At 41.0% G+C, this 15,311-nt stretch overlaps 1 protein-coding gene and 1 long non-coding RNA gene across 4 annotated transcripts; one reads left to right on the forward strand and one right to left on the reverse strand.

The window, feature by feature from the left end:
* Positions 1-2,102: 2,102 nt before the first annotated feature.
* On the forward strand, positions 2,103-5,134 carry LOC127333544 (uncharacterized). 3 transcript variants are annotated; one of them, XM_051359926.2, is made up of 3 exons: positions 2,103-2,835; positions 2,965-3,130; positions 4,830-5,134. In XM_051359926.2, exons 1-3 carry the CDS (start codon positions 2,774-2,776, stop codon positions 4,839-4,841), a joined length of 240 nt encoding a protein of 79 aa, XP_051215886.1. In that variant the 5' UTR covers positions 2,103-2,773; the 3' UTR covers positions 4,842-5,134. The 3 variants fall into 3 exon arrangements, 2 of the variants coding, with proteins under 2 accessions (XP_051215886.1, XP_051215885.1); XM_051359925.2 differs by lacking the exon at positions 4,830-5,134 and adding an exon at positions 4,146-4,820; XR_007871309.2 differs by lacking the exon at positions 4,830-5,134 and having other exon boundaries at positions 2,103-2,870; positions 2,965-3,462.
* A 3,484-nt stretch (positions 5,135-8,618) lies between these two features.
* Positions 8,619-11,048, reverse strand: LOC127330189 (uncharacterized). Its single transcript, XR_007869172.2, has 4 exons — positions 10,531-11,048; positions 10,272-10,436; positions 9,848-10,022; positions 8,619-9,045 (listed from the first exon to the last, which is right to left on the reverse strand). It is a non-coding gene; the product is annotated as an uncharacterized lncRNA (long non-coding RNA).
* Positions 11,049-15,311: the final 4,263 nt, after the last annotated feature.

Consider the following 15,311-nt stretch of genomic DNA (forward strand, 5'->3'; position numbering starts at 1 on the left):
CCACTATTCCTGGCGGCGGAGGATCTCGGGCTGGAGGAGAACGACAGAGATAGGTTCGCTTACTTTTTTTTAATCGAAACGGGCCGAACCGTTTTTTATGGACTTCACTTGACGGTGGCATTTGGTGTAATAACAGCGAAAATTTGGGGCAGAAATAGACGAACGAACAAGAAACCTTATTTTCTTTGTTATTAGGTATAGACTAGGAAATATGCCCGTGCGTTGCTACGGTAAATAATGTAACTAAGAAAAAATTTAAACAATTAAAACAAACATAAATCAAAACCAGGCCATTGCGCGAAGCTCTTGAAAATGGGCGGAGCTAACAAAGACAAAGCCTAGACAGGTTATGACTCCAAGTAAATAAAGATAATATTTACACCATTTTTATGAGATCAGACGAACATTTTATTTCCAGCATCAATCAATAACTTGTTGCATCATTATTTGTAAAAGATAAAAAAATATACATATTATATTGCTCATTATGGGGGAGTCAAAATATGAAAATTAGAGTTGTGAAGAAACATGAATAATAAATTACCTCATATAACCAAGCAGTCGCTAATTCGGTGCAGCAATAAGCGTGCTCTTATGAATCAATTTGCGTACAAAGTACTACTTATTAAAGAATTAGTGTCTAAGGTAAATCTTTGCTATTTATGTCCGTGCACCTTAATCGAAAGGCAGGTCTAATTTTCTCCCTGAGATTATGACATAAATCCATCGCCAGTTCTAGCTCTCGAAGATTGTTCTGGCTTCAGCTTCTTGCCCAGATCCTCCCGTTGTGTATTATGTAGGTGGGATGGGGCACTCCTGGAAGAACCTGCACGACACCACAAGAACAACCGCATCCATGCGTGCACTTCTGTACTCTCAGGTCAAGTGTGTTTCCTTATTTTTCTCACCCGCTCCATGTGTCACCGGGGTGGACTCACCCGGCGGTGGGCTGTATGTCAGTCACCGCGTCGTTGTCTTCCTCCTCTCGGACCTACAGCATCCGGCACTGTTGATGAAATATGTTGGACATGCTGTTAGCCATGATTGCGAGCTCCGACGACACTGAGTTATCCCATATGACACTCCACCGACCATCAAGGCGCTGAGTCTCCTCTCTTCTGCATGCGTACGTTGAGTTGCCGAGTTGCCTTCTGGTGCTTCCAGCCGGATGCAGTCCATGCTAGATTTCTATGCTCGGTAGGTGCCATGTTCTTCGTGTTGTATACTTCTGAATTTTGATCTTCTGTTTTACTCTGCACGAATTTCGTAATTACGTCTAAATGCGCACGTAACCGTGGTTGTGGATGATTCCTCGTCGAGACGCGCTACGCGACCGTAGGTGATGGAGGCGGTGACGTGGAGATCGGCTTCAACGCTGGTGCTCGCGGTCGACCAGGAAGGCGGCCACGGCGCCCAACCTAGTTGATGAGCGAGAGTTAGGCCGAGTACGTGCATCGTGGTGCGGGGATCTCGTGCATCATCCACGCCTGCATGAATTAGCCGACCAGCCAGATCCCACCAGGTCCCCGATGCGCTTATTCGGTCTAGATGATTGCGCCTCACTCTTGGACCCGCCGAAGACGTGCTCGGCGGTAAACGATCGAACGTGTGGTATGCCCAACCACGGACTTACAGCTTGGATGCGAGTCTTTTTTATAACCGAACGAGCAAAGTGGACTTCACGCCGGGCACGATTGCTTGCAAGTCGTACGTGATACAGAAAATATACGAAGGCCGGATCGATTGCAAATCGTACGTGACACGGAGACGGTAAAAAGGCCGCTCCGAGCGCTGGGCCGGGCTGCCCACACCCAGAATAGATCGGTGTAACGGAAATTGCGTGGCTCTCAGTTTCCTCGTCAAACACGATTTCTCACCAGACACGAAAACAAAAGGACAGTTAGACGAACCGTTTTTTAACTTCCCGGTGGCAGGTGGTGTAATTTAGACGAAAATTAGGGGTAATAAAAGACGTACCGACAAGAAGCCTTATTTTCTTTATTATTAGGTAGGTATAGATATAGGGATGCACTATTTTGAATATTCTGAGCACCACCCAGGTTATAAGAGACGCGATCCGGAATAAACGTTCTGCCAAAAGGAAAAAAAAAGGAGTCCTTCCCCTGCAACCCGGTAATTCCTCCCAGCCTCCCACGATTCCCCCCACCACCACGCGCCGCCGCCGCCACCTCCCCGGAAACCGCTGCCGGAGCCTCCCTGGAGACCTGCCGCCGCCACGTGCCGCAGCGGCCACCTCCCCGGCAACCGCCGCCGGAGCTTCCCTCGAGAAATGCCGCCGCCTCCCCCGGCAACCACCGCCGCTCCGGGATCCCACATCGAGCTCCTTCATGGATGGCCGTCCACGCCCGTCGCCATGGCTACCTTCACCAGCGAATCCCCCCCGCTCTTCCTTCATCCGGCACAGCCCCAGATCCCTGCTGCCTCTCGCTCGCCGTCACACCAGCGTCATCCCGATGCCTCCTACCTTCTCCATCCTACTTCCTCTCATAGTGCCTCGAGATTCCCAGACCACCCTCGACCTGTCGCAGTGCCTCCGCGGTCCGCATGTCCACTGGCTTTGCGTGCCTTCACCTCTGCACTTTTTCAACTGCAGCGCCTGTACTTCCTCCCTGCAATGCCATGAAGCGGGCGCGAGCATGAGTTCTGGTGGCCATACGTCCCTTCTCCTGCCTATGTTCTATGCAGCAGCTGCGCCCAGTGCAAGAGTGGTGACTCCCCATGTTCGGTCGTGTTTGTGGCTTCGATTGTGCGGATGCTGATCGTATTTCGTGGACCTGCGTGGGATGCTGGGCAGGAACTCCATGAAGTTCGCATGTGAGCTCGTCATGCAGGAGCTACGAATCAATTTAGTATCCCTTCCAGAACCACCATTGCAGTATCATTTTTGAAGTTTCCTTGATCAGGAATGTGGTGTTGAATTTCGTGTGGTTTGCATGTGTGCAGTCAGGTGAGGAAGCACTTCAGGCCGGAGCTGTTGAACCACCTGAGCGAGATCGTGATCTTTGATCCCTTATCGCATGACCAGCTGAAGAAGTTGCTCGCCTGCAGATTTTGTCGAGGCTGTGCAGCACTGGACAAACAGCTTCATCTGACGCTGCAGACCCATCAGGTGATTCCCATTATGCCACATGGTCCCAGCTGACGCCTCCCTGTACTTCTCTCCCTGAAAATGAACAAAGCTGGTGTTGCCTCGGATTTATTTCCGAGTCAAATAAAGTAGTTGCCGCGGTCGAGTATGTCCTCTGTTTTTTATGCGAATAATCATCTTGAAAGTATAGCTTGCTATTTTCTCTAGTTTGCTTTCATGGAGTCTGCAAGTTTTTATCTCCTTCGTGTTCTCTGCCTTGCGCTATTCAGAGTGATGCTCGTTCGTAGCTAGCTGAAACAGCATGGCACCTGTCAAAGAAATAGCAAGCTGAAAGAAGTGATCTTGTGCGTCTATTATTTGCTCTTGGGCTATTTTGCTCCATGGTCGGGAATTTTGTGTGTGTTCTTTCGAATTTTGGAGCTATTTTGACTTTGAGCTGGACGACGACTAGCGTGCACTTCTGCACCCACACACGCACACGAAGCTACTGCTGTAGCTTTTTTAACAATCATTCTACTGTAGTTCTGTAGCTACCATCAAGATTATTTGCAAAAAGAATAGAGGAGCAGGCCATGGTAAAACGAAATGAGGAGAAAGGATAAGGATAGCATGTGTGTGGTGCAGAAAAAACACCAATTTTACTATAAAAACATCTGTTTCAGCAAATAGCAATTGAAGTTAGTCTGTGATCTTGGTCGTCCCACGAACTTCACTTAGTAGTCCCAGTAAGTTCAAATTAGTAGTCCCAGGAAATACACCTAGATGTCTACTATTTTTTGGGGCAAAATCGGCAGCAGCTGCAATTTTAAGAAAGTTCAGTTGCCTCAGCTGTTGCAGTACGAGCACATCGTCCATGCAGTACAAGTAAATTTCCTTCGCAAAAAAAATGACACTCCCTTTCTTAATTGCATCATTAGATTAATATCTTGATTGAACTGAAAAGATAAACCAAGGAGTCGTGGCCACGCCAATTAATCTGGCAACAACCTGCTTGCTACTATGTGACCTGAGAAATGTTCTTTTTGTTTTTGTGTAGGAAATAATGTCAAGCCAGTGAGAAAAATGAAGGACTGAGATATATGTGATGATGTTCCAATACGAATCAAAGACAAATATTTGTCACGTATCCTAGCTAGGGCAGCTTTTTTTTTGTGTGTAGCGCTCAGCCTTTTCCCAGTAGCAGTACTACTACGGCATCCTCTTTTCCGTAGAAGTATTATTATAGTACATGCATGAGCCAAATATACTCCCTCATTGCCAAAATGTAGTGCATATAAGAATTTTTTAAAGTCAAATGACATAAAATTTGACCAAGTATCTAGAAAAAAATATCAACATCTAGAATACCAAATTAATACCATTAGATTCCCCGTGATGTAATGTTGATAATTTTGTCAAAAAACTTGGTCAAAGTTAATATCTCTTACATTTTCAAAATCTTATACGCACTAAATTGTGGCAATGCGGGAGTACTGTGTTCTGATATAGGCGGGGATCTACAGCTGCAAACCGTCGCACATGATGAATAATATGCGGTGCCACCGCCAAGTATAGTCCATGAATGAAATGACTGAGAGCCGATCAATTTTTCGTATCTAAAAATAGCCTGCATACAGCTAGGTCCATGTATGTTAATACCCAGGAAGCGGAAAAATGTTAATACCAGGGAAATAGACATGCTCGGTTGTACAAGGATAATCATGTGATTTCTTATGTGTAGGGAATAAATTGACACCGGCATGAGGAAGATGGACGATGCTCTCTCTCATGCTACTTCTGCCAATGCCATCTCGCACTCTATATTGATGCTTGTGTTGCCTTTTCTCCGTTCTGCAAACTAAAAATGGGTAATGAATTTTTGATTGACATGTTCATCTTTGTAAGCAAGTGTATGCTCATGTCGGTTTGCAGAAGTACAAGATGAGGGACAAAGGGTAAACATCTTCGGTTCGACAAATTTGTAACCAGTTAAAGGTTTTGGGGTGCCAAAATTAAATATATTTTGTTGCCTGTGAATGATTGAAATGTATTAAAATAATAAGATAAATAAGTTTCAGCGGGGAGTATGAAAAGTTAGTATTCTATTTTCTGAACTGTAACTCGACTCTGGTGCGCCGCAACCCAAACTACCCATGTTATATCAAACTACTGCTTCGTTATATCAAACTAGCAAGACAGGGCGCGGCGGCACGCCGCGCCAGCGAGAGAACATTGGCGGTTGAATGCATATGTGACATTAACAATGTACTGAAATTTCATCAATCTATATCTGGTGCACACAATTATAAGTCGGAACCTATAGTTCGGTGGTAGATAATTAAGCAGTTAATGCGGCTTATCCCACACAAAATAACACATGCTCGTGCGGTCCTACACTTTTAAGGCTTATATGATCTATGATTTAGCCAGTTTGTCTAAAACAGGCTGCATAATCTAGTAGGCTGCATAGATAAGTAAACCTAGTGAAGCAATCACCCATATCTCTACAAAAAGCCTTATAGTACAGGCTATCCATTGTATCATGCTTTGGAGTCAACTATCCAATGAATGAATGACATGTTACCCTATGGCCATGACTTCCATCAGAATAACTGCAAGGACTGTTGTTTCAACATTTGTCACCGCCAGTGAAGCCAACACTCAGTTGCCGGGGTAAGCTTCTAAGTTCTGGCTCAATCAATGACACCAATGACCCGTGTGTTGGCAATGGCTCTATAACCCAAAGAAACTAAGTCTCGAACACCATTTCACCATCAACAACATAAACAAGAACTGGCCCATAGTTCTTATGAGGGAAAAAAAACAGGAGACCATCAAGTTATATAACAAAATGTAGACTGACCACCATTGGTTAACGACTTGATACATATGGGGCTAATTATTTGTTTCCAATCATCATATACTCGCTATATAGGATTGCATCCATATATTTTCTCTCCAAGCTCTATTACTCTGCTCTAGATTAGATGGTATTTTATCCCCAATCATAATATCATTATAATGGTGACAAAAAAAGTAATAAGTTTTGTGAGTACTAAATGTACAAATGCAAAAAAAAAGCAAATTATCAAACTCTCCGCCATGATCTTTCATCGTGTGCCTGAAGCTATAGCTTCCATCCTTACTATCTTGGCATATATTAACAGTCTGTAAAGTTTTGAAACAAAGGAGTGAAGCCCATAGTTGCCTGACCGGAAATGACAACATGTTACTAAATCCCAGTTCAACACTCCTGCCATCTATAGTTAAGCACTCTCATAATCAAGGGTTAAGCATTTTCCTCATATATGGTGCACTCTTGTTGGAAATATCTAATATACACGTGATCAACTTCGGCAAGATATTGTGGCAATATCCTAAGTTATTTTCCTCTAGACTTGAGCTCCTTGACTAATTACTTGTTTGGACAACCGGTTGTTGTTTCCTCTGACTGCACAAGAAGTTTGGCACTCTGAGATTATGTGTAACTATTAAGAGTAAAACTCTCAAAGTCAATAGTACTTAAAAAAAGAAATGCAAAGACAATGAAATGAAGGAAAAGATGACTTTGTAAATATTCAGACTCTTATCCGTGAGCCCAGGTGGAGCTCATCGGTATATATCATTACCCTCTAGTTGTTTTATAGGTTCAACTTTGTAAACCTGAATGGTAAAACATCGTTGCATCTACAGCTTAATTATCGTTAGTGGTTCCTATTTTCCCATTAGAGGACATTTTGACTACAGAAGTCATGAAGGAAGTGAAACATACTGCAGAAACACTCTTAAGCACACCCACTCGAACGTCCTTCAAAAGTTCAGCAACGTTTTCAAGTCTACTGCATTTCTCAAGCTCTTACATAAGGAAGTGGATATATAAGACACTCTTACGTATTAGCTGAAGAAGGGAGATAGGCATAAGAACCAGAAATAATCAAATTCAACTATATATTTGATTCCATGTCCATCTCATTATTAATAAAACCACAATAACTACTGACGGTAGCATGAATCAAAAAGGACGATGATGAGCATAAACTGCTCCACTTTCAAAACTACCTTCAGAGACACATATATGGCTATGCATTATCATTTGAAGAAAAACGGAGTTGTTTCTTTTTATATATCTCTAATGCATGTATTCGTGCAAAAAAAAACTGCTAATATTCATGTAAGGACAACAGAAGAATATGTTATGCCATTAGAACACACTTGTACTCTACTTAAAGCGTTTGTTCTTACAAGTATTATATGACTTCGTGTGTATTTTACAATGGATTGCATTTCAAGCTTGTAGAACCACCAGTCTACAACGTCACTGTAAAATAATTTAACAGCCCCATACACCAAAAGTGCTTATAAGAATATTTTAATGTAGTGCTCCTTGTAATGTCTTCTTGTGTTTCATTTATGCTAGCAAACAGTAAGCGAGCTTCTCTGTGACCTCTATCAGGAAACAAAAGACAACATATATATTGCAGCATGCCATCTCTATAGAAACTAAGAAGGGAGATGCAGAATAAAAAAAAACTAAGGAGAGAACAGGTCAACAACACCCATATAAAACTGGAAGAAACATAAGTATATCCCCCATAGAAGATTTCTTTTCACTCCTTGGTCCTAAAGTAGGTTAGTTAGTTTGCTTCTCTGAAACCACAGATGCGGAGAAACATAAATCCAAGTAAATGCTAAATTCTAATTCCTGTTTGCAATATGAACATCATACATTGCTATTCAAAATAAATTATTCACAACATTGAGTATATCTTAGTGATTACTATGTCATTTTAATGGATCTAAGCACTTAATTTCTGACACAATGAAGGTAAGAGAACTGATTACAATTGTCCACCTAGGAAGTTGTTTCAGCAAAGCAAATATGCAGGAAAAAAGAGCAGAGCTCGATCAGGGAAACAACCATCTAAAATCTGTAGATGTATAAATTTGTTCACAGTCTGGAAAAGTATAATAAACAGACCTAGCTTGAACTGTATATTATTTAATAAATGGTCATAAATCAGCATATTTTACAAATAAATGTAATCATGGTGTAGAGTATGCATGATTACATTTACATTGAGAGTTCATGCTTCAACACAACAATTCGAAAGAGAATAGGTACAGTGGTGGCAAACTTAATATAATCTTTTCTTTATGCTTGCAGATGTTCAAACAACCATTTTTATAAACTCTTATTTCCAATAAATAATTAAAAGGGGTGAAGGGGCAAAACACACAGGTGCGCACTAAGTCTTCAAATAACCTTTCCCCTAAATTTGTAGTAGCCTTTGTTGTTCAATTCAGTAGTGGTAACTAATAAAAAATGCAACGACGAACATAACTCACACTCTCTTGTATAACTCATCAAAACAGGCAACTATACTCCAAACAAAGAGAGAAGTTTTCAAAACTTATAGTTAGTTAACAACAGTGTTCAGTAGTAAATGGATCAAGGTTGACACTGTAATATCAATTATTTGCAAGGAAAAAAAACACATTGTAACAATGTTGTAATGCCCCAAGTGAATTATCACCTATCCTTTCGTTTTCTCGGGAAATAAGTAGCCATACGATAAATAGTGATGGAGCTTTCTATTCAGCTTCCTTTGAAAAAATGAAGAAAGAAGACTTTGACTACTCAATGGAAATCAAATAGTTCTGAAGAATAAGTACCTACATCCATCCTGAAAATGATGTGATGATGACTCAGTTTCCGTAACATGGCTCTGATGCCAATGAGTACAACATGAAGTTTAGCTCAGTTCTCGCATTGGAATTACTTCAGCCAGAAGACACCAGTTCAGAAAAATTATCAGAGAACTCGCTAGCTTCCAACATAAACCACTAATAAGTTCACACCCCCAACAATCGTTATGAGAAAAAGTTTCAGCATAAGCCACAGATACATAGCAAAACAATGACCTGGACCTTTTGATCTCCTCCGTGCGAGATGTATCCTGAAAATAAAAAAATACAACATTATTAGTTAGCCGGATGCACAACAATAGATATATCAGGACCATTGGCATGGCGCTTAACATGCACAATATTGTATAGATGAGACTAAAAACCTAAATTTTACATTCAGATGAATATAATCAGCCACACACACACGCACAATTTCATATATGAGACTCTTTACTCACTTGTTTGAGATATGCACAGGTAAGGTCAAGCTGAAAAAACTCGAATTGAATCATACATCCAACGGGTGTGAGTGAGAATTTTGCTTGCCCAAAAATTACCAACAAGAAGGTAAGCACCATTAAATTTTAAGAAAATCCAAAACCAAGAGCTCACTTTGGTAGAACAGGGTCTAATATATTACTACCCATGAATGGAAAAATCAGAAGTCCTGCACGGAGCTTATCGGGCGTCAGGCCAAGACAATAATAATTCGATCTAAAAGATAGAAATACTTTCTAGCGTGCCTTCTTTTTAGACATGTATGTGAGATCATTTTTGCATAGCAGGGTCCAAAATATACTACCCATGAGTTGATAAATCGAAATTCATGCACATAGCTTATCATTACCCCTAACACTATGTTGAGATACAATCATGTGTCTCCACAATTTGTCATTAGTTTGGTTGTAATGGATAGTAAATCTACTTTCCATATTTTCGGTGGCTGTGGGCTACTACTACTAACAACGCCATTGCTAGAATGGCTTGATGAAAGTAGCTGGCAAACTGAAATAACACACGGAAGCATCATTCAGCAGGACATACATGGTGAACACATAACATTGACTTTACCAAATAGGAAAAGTAGTAAAATCAATGGAATCTCTGGTGCCATAGTATGCTGAGGTTTCTCAGAAGGCTTCAAAACATCCAGGAGTGACTCAACTATTGGCGACATCGTTTAGAATCCATGTATGTAAACATGCATCTGATATGCTTGACTCCCCTGTAAAATTCACGACTATGCCTGCATAGAAGATACAGTTATGTTACAGGGCACGTCAACACTAAAAAATTATAAATGAAAGACAATTTATTTGGATAGTGGAGCAGTCAATTATTCTACTGCTGTTTTGTAGATCATATCACAAATTTACATAACAAGGGGCATCAAATTTAGACACCTCCAGACATGCAGATGTGGAGTATCATGAACACTGACATAGACCCAGAAGGAAATTAGGAAACAAAAATTCAGCTGTGAGGACTGACTTACCTTTTGTCCTCGTCAGGACTGGATGCCGGTGGTTAGCCTGCGCGATGCTATTCTTCTCACCTGGACTCCCGTCGCTCCTTGTACCGCCCGAAGCTGGCAGCGACGTGCCGACGGCAGAGGTAGCCGTGTAGCCGACGACGCACGAACGAAGGTCGGCACCCTCCCCTGCCCAGCCAGTACGCTCATTGACGGAGAGAGCGAGGAAGTGAGGCCGGAGAAAGAAAGGGGATGCAGAGGAAGGCGCGGTCACGCGCCGTACCTGCCCGATGACGCATCTAGCCGCTGGTGATTGGTCGTCGGTCGCGGATGAACTCGTGGTCGAGGTGGCTGCATCCGACCTCTCACTCTCCCTGCTTGCTGTCCCGCCTCCGCGCCGGAGGCGTCGCCGCCACCCAGCTGCCTCCCGAGGTCGCTCCGTATGCAGATCGGCGCGCGCCCCACCCGATGCCATGGCGCAGCCAACTGCCGATGGGGAATAGAGAAGGTGTGCCCCTCCCCCTGCTTGCTGGACCGCCTCCACACCGACGACGTCGCCGCCACCCAAGTGCCTCCCAAGGACGCGTCGCACGTCGATCGGCGCGCGCCCTGCCCCGATGCCATGGCGCCGCCGCCTAGTGTTGGGGAATAGAGAGGAGGAGGGTGTGGCTCGGCGTGCAGCAGCACTGGCTGTGGTCAGGGGAGGAAGGGGAGCAGGCCACCGTGGTTGCCAGGGGAGGGAGGGGAGCAGGCCACCGTGGCGGCCATGGAGGGGAAAGGAGAAAATGAGAGGCACGAGTGGAAAAGATGGGGCAGAAACTGGCTGGTCCGTTCGGGAACTGATGCAACCGCTTTGACTATCTATAGGCCACCGCTTTGACTATGTACAGAAAGGCTACAGCCACACACATAAGGATGAGGAAAACTATTTCTCAGCCTCTTTAAAAATGGTATAGAGCACCAAAAGTACACACTGTAAAACACCAGCGGTAATCAAACTATCTAAACCATACGTGTCAGCCCAACATTAATTCTAAAAAAAATCCAAAATTAGGAGAAAAAAGATGCTTGTTAAGGTTTAATATAGTAGTTATTACTCATGTTATTTGGAAAAAACATCGATGGGGGAAATTCAAATACTTGATGACAAGAAGTACATCCATTCGACATAAGCAGTACACCCACTTAATACATGAAGTACAAGAAAAACCGTCAAAATTCAAATGTAAAAAAACAAAATAACACCGTCATCCGCGAGGAAGTTCAAATACTTGACGACGAGAAGTACAATCATTCGGCATAAGCAGTACCCCAGTTAATATAGGAAGTACAAGAAAACCAACAAAATCCAAATGTAGAAAAAACAAAATAATCCCATCACTTGCGTGGAAGTTTATATACTTGACGACCATAAGTACAACCATTCGACATAAGCAGTACACCCTCTTATTACAGGAAGTACAACAAAACCGACAAAATCCAAATATAGAGAAAACCAAATAATACCGTCATTTGTGAGGAAGTACAGGCAATGATTCTGAGAAGTACACTTGAAGACTCTAGGAAGTACAAGCGGTAAGTACATGAACTAAAAGTGTTCAAAGAAAATACTCCCACATAAGTTCACATAGCAACGTTGTGAAGTTCAAAGATTAAGATCTGAGAAGAGCAGAACTCGTAAATAGAGTGTAGGGACAATCTAAAATAATCATTCTGAAACACACATCTTTAGTTTTTGTAAAACACACTAGTATCAAAACATTTCCAGGAAGTACACCCACGTGATTCGCGAGGAAGTTCAAATATTTGACGATGAGAAGTACAACCATTCGAACAAGCAATTACATCCACTTAATATAGGAAGTACATGCACTATCAGTACAACGACTTAGTATAGGAAGCACAAGAAAACCGACAAAATCCAATAGTAGAAAAAACAAAATAATCTCATCATCCGAGGAAATTTAAATACTTGACAGTGAGAAGTACAACCATTCAACATGAGGGGTACATACACTTATTATAGGAAGTACAAGAAACCCGACAAAAATCCAAATGAAAAAAACAAAATAATCTCGTCATCCGCGAGAAATTTCAAATACTTGACGATGAGAAGTACAACTATATATTCGACACGAGTAGTACAAGCCCTTATTATAGGAAGTACAAGAAAATTGGCAAAATCCAAATGTAGTAAAAACGAGATAATACCGTCACCCCCGAGGAAGTTCAAATAGTTGATGACGAGAATTACAAACATTCGACACGAGTAGTACAAGCACCTACTATAGGAAGTACAAGAAAACCAACAAAATCCAAATTAAAAAATGAAATAACCCCGTCACCGAAGAGGAAGTTCAAATAGTTGACGGAGATAAGTACAACCATTCAACACTAGACGTAAACCCACTAAATATTGGAAGTAGAATAAAACTAATAAAATATAAATGTAGGAAAAAACAAAATAATCCCGTCATCGCAAGGAAGTACAAGCAGTGATTCCGAGAAGTACAAGAGGAGACTACATGAAGTACAAGCGGTAATTATAGAAACTCCAAATTGTCCAAAGAAAAAAAATACTCCCACATAAGTTCACATAGCAACGTTGGGAAGTTCAAAAATTAAGATCCAGTATGTGCATAATCACTTAAATAGAGTGTAGGGACAATCTAAAATTATCATTCCAAAACACACATATTTAGTTATTGTAAAACACACTAATATCAAAACATTTCTAGGAAGTACAACCATGAAGGCCAAGAAGAAAAAGAACATGTCTCGGGAAGTTCAGATGCGCGTGGTTGTGTCGCACATTTTTTGTGGCCGTGGACCTCAAACAGACACCGTACGAGAAAATTATAGCCATTTGACTGAACACTTTCATGAAACCGCACCGAGAAGTACAACCACAATGCCCGATAAGTACAACTTCATGTCGAGGGAAGTTCAGTGCTCTATTTTTACGGGCCGGAATTCTATTGTGTAAATACCATCGATTTGATCACCGACCACTTCAATCATTATCACAAAAAGCTTTACCTGGTAGATTATGTGTCTAATTTTATTACCTAAAACATTTTACAATAAATAAATGGATCTAATCCATCAAATTCAAGTCGTTATCTCCCAAAGTATACCGGAAACATGACATCAAAACTTTTAAAATTAGTTTTAAACCATGTGGATTTGGCAAAATGGTAGATATGAAAAAGATGCAACCTTTTGACTCCTTTCCAACCGTATATGATTTCCATTCTTTAAATATACCGCAAGGAAATCGCGGGAAAATCATTCGGTGCCCGTCACATAAAACGGGCGGACAGTAATTCGAGTTGTTCTCTTAAAATGTTAGGAATTAGAGAAAACAACCCAAATGAGAATGTTGCGTCTACTCCATAGCTTTCCAACGCCTTTCATTGAATCATTCCGATAAGTGGTTGAAAAAAATCGTCCAACTTACTATCTGCATGTTTTTGAATACGTCCAAATTTCAGTATTTCAAAATTATTTATAAACCACGCAAAATTTGAGAAAACATAAAACATGAAAAAGTTGTGAAATTTCGTTATCTATCCAACAGTATATCATTTGCATAATTTGGATAAGCGATTTGAAAATCGAACTAAAGTTCATTTTATTGCCATATAGAAACGTTTTTGTATTTTCAAAATTAAATTTAAACCATACAAAATCTGCGAAAACTGTGAACATGAAAAACTTGCGGTTTTTCATTATCTATCCAACGGTATATCATTTGCACAATTCCGAAAAAGGGTGGAGAAAATCGTAGTATAATCAATGGCTCTAAAGACGTGGGAAGTTCACGTAAGTTCTGACAGAAAGGTCAACCCTGTTATTCGGGAAGTTCAAAACCCCTCGTGAAAAAATTGAGGGCAATGCACCCACTTAATATATGAAGTGCAACAAAAACGGCTAAATCCTAATGTAGAAAAAAATCCCGTCACGTGCATGGAAGTTTATATAATTGACGACGAGAAGTACAACCAATCGACACGAGCAGTACACCCACTTTATATAGGAAGTACAAGAAAACCAAAAAAAATACAAATGTAGAAAAAGCAAAATGATCCCATCATCTGCGAGGAAGTACGAGCAGTGATTCCTAAAAGTACAGGCGGGGACAACATGAAGTACAAGCGGTAATTACATGAATTAAAAGTCTTCAAATAAAATACCCCCACATAAGTTCACATAGCAAAAGCAATAATAATCCCATCACCCATAAGGAAGTTCATATACTTAAAAATGAGAAGTACAACCATTCAAGACGAGCAATACACCCACTTAATATAGGAAGTACAAGAAACCAGACAAAGTACAAATGTAGAAAAAACAAAATAATCCCGTCATCGGCAAGGAAGTACGAGCAGTGATTCCAAGAAGTACATGCGGAGACAATAGGAAGTACAAGCGGTAATTACATGAAGAAAATACCCCCACATAAGTTCACATAGCAACATTGTGAAGTTTGAATATTATGATCCGGGAAGTGCAGAATCTCTTAAATATAATATAGGGACAATCTAAAATTATCATTTCGATGCAAACATGCTGGTTTTTGTAAAGCACACTTGTATCAAAACATTTCCAGGAAGTACAATCACGAAGGCCAGGAAGTACAGGGACATGTCGTGGGAAGTTCAGATGCACGTGGTTGTGCTGAGCATTTTGTGTGGCTGTGGAACTCAAACAGACACCGTATGAGAAACTTATAGTCATTTTACTGAAAACTTTCGTGAAACAACACCGAGAAGTACAACCGCATTTCCCTAGAAGTGCAAGTTCGTGTCGAGGGAAGTTCAATGCTCTGTTTTTACGGGGCGGAAATCTATTGTTCAAATCTCATCGATTTGATCACCAACCACTTCAATCATTATCACCAAAAGCTTTATATGGTAGAGTATATGTCTAATTTCATTGCCTACAACATTTTACAACAAATAAATGGATCTAATCCATCAAATTCAAATCGTTATCTCTCAAAATATACCGGAAACATAATTTTAAAACTTCTAAAATTAGTTTTAAACCATTCAAATTTGG

The sequence above is a fragment of the Lolium perenne genome, chromosome 2 (assembly GCF_019359855.2).
Source record: "Lolium perenne isolate Kyuss_39 chromosome 2, Kyuss_2.0, whole genome shotgun sequence".
Lineage (NCBI taxonomy): Eukaryota > Viridiplantae > Streptophyta > Magnoliopsida > Poales > Poaceae > Lolium > Lolium perenne.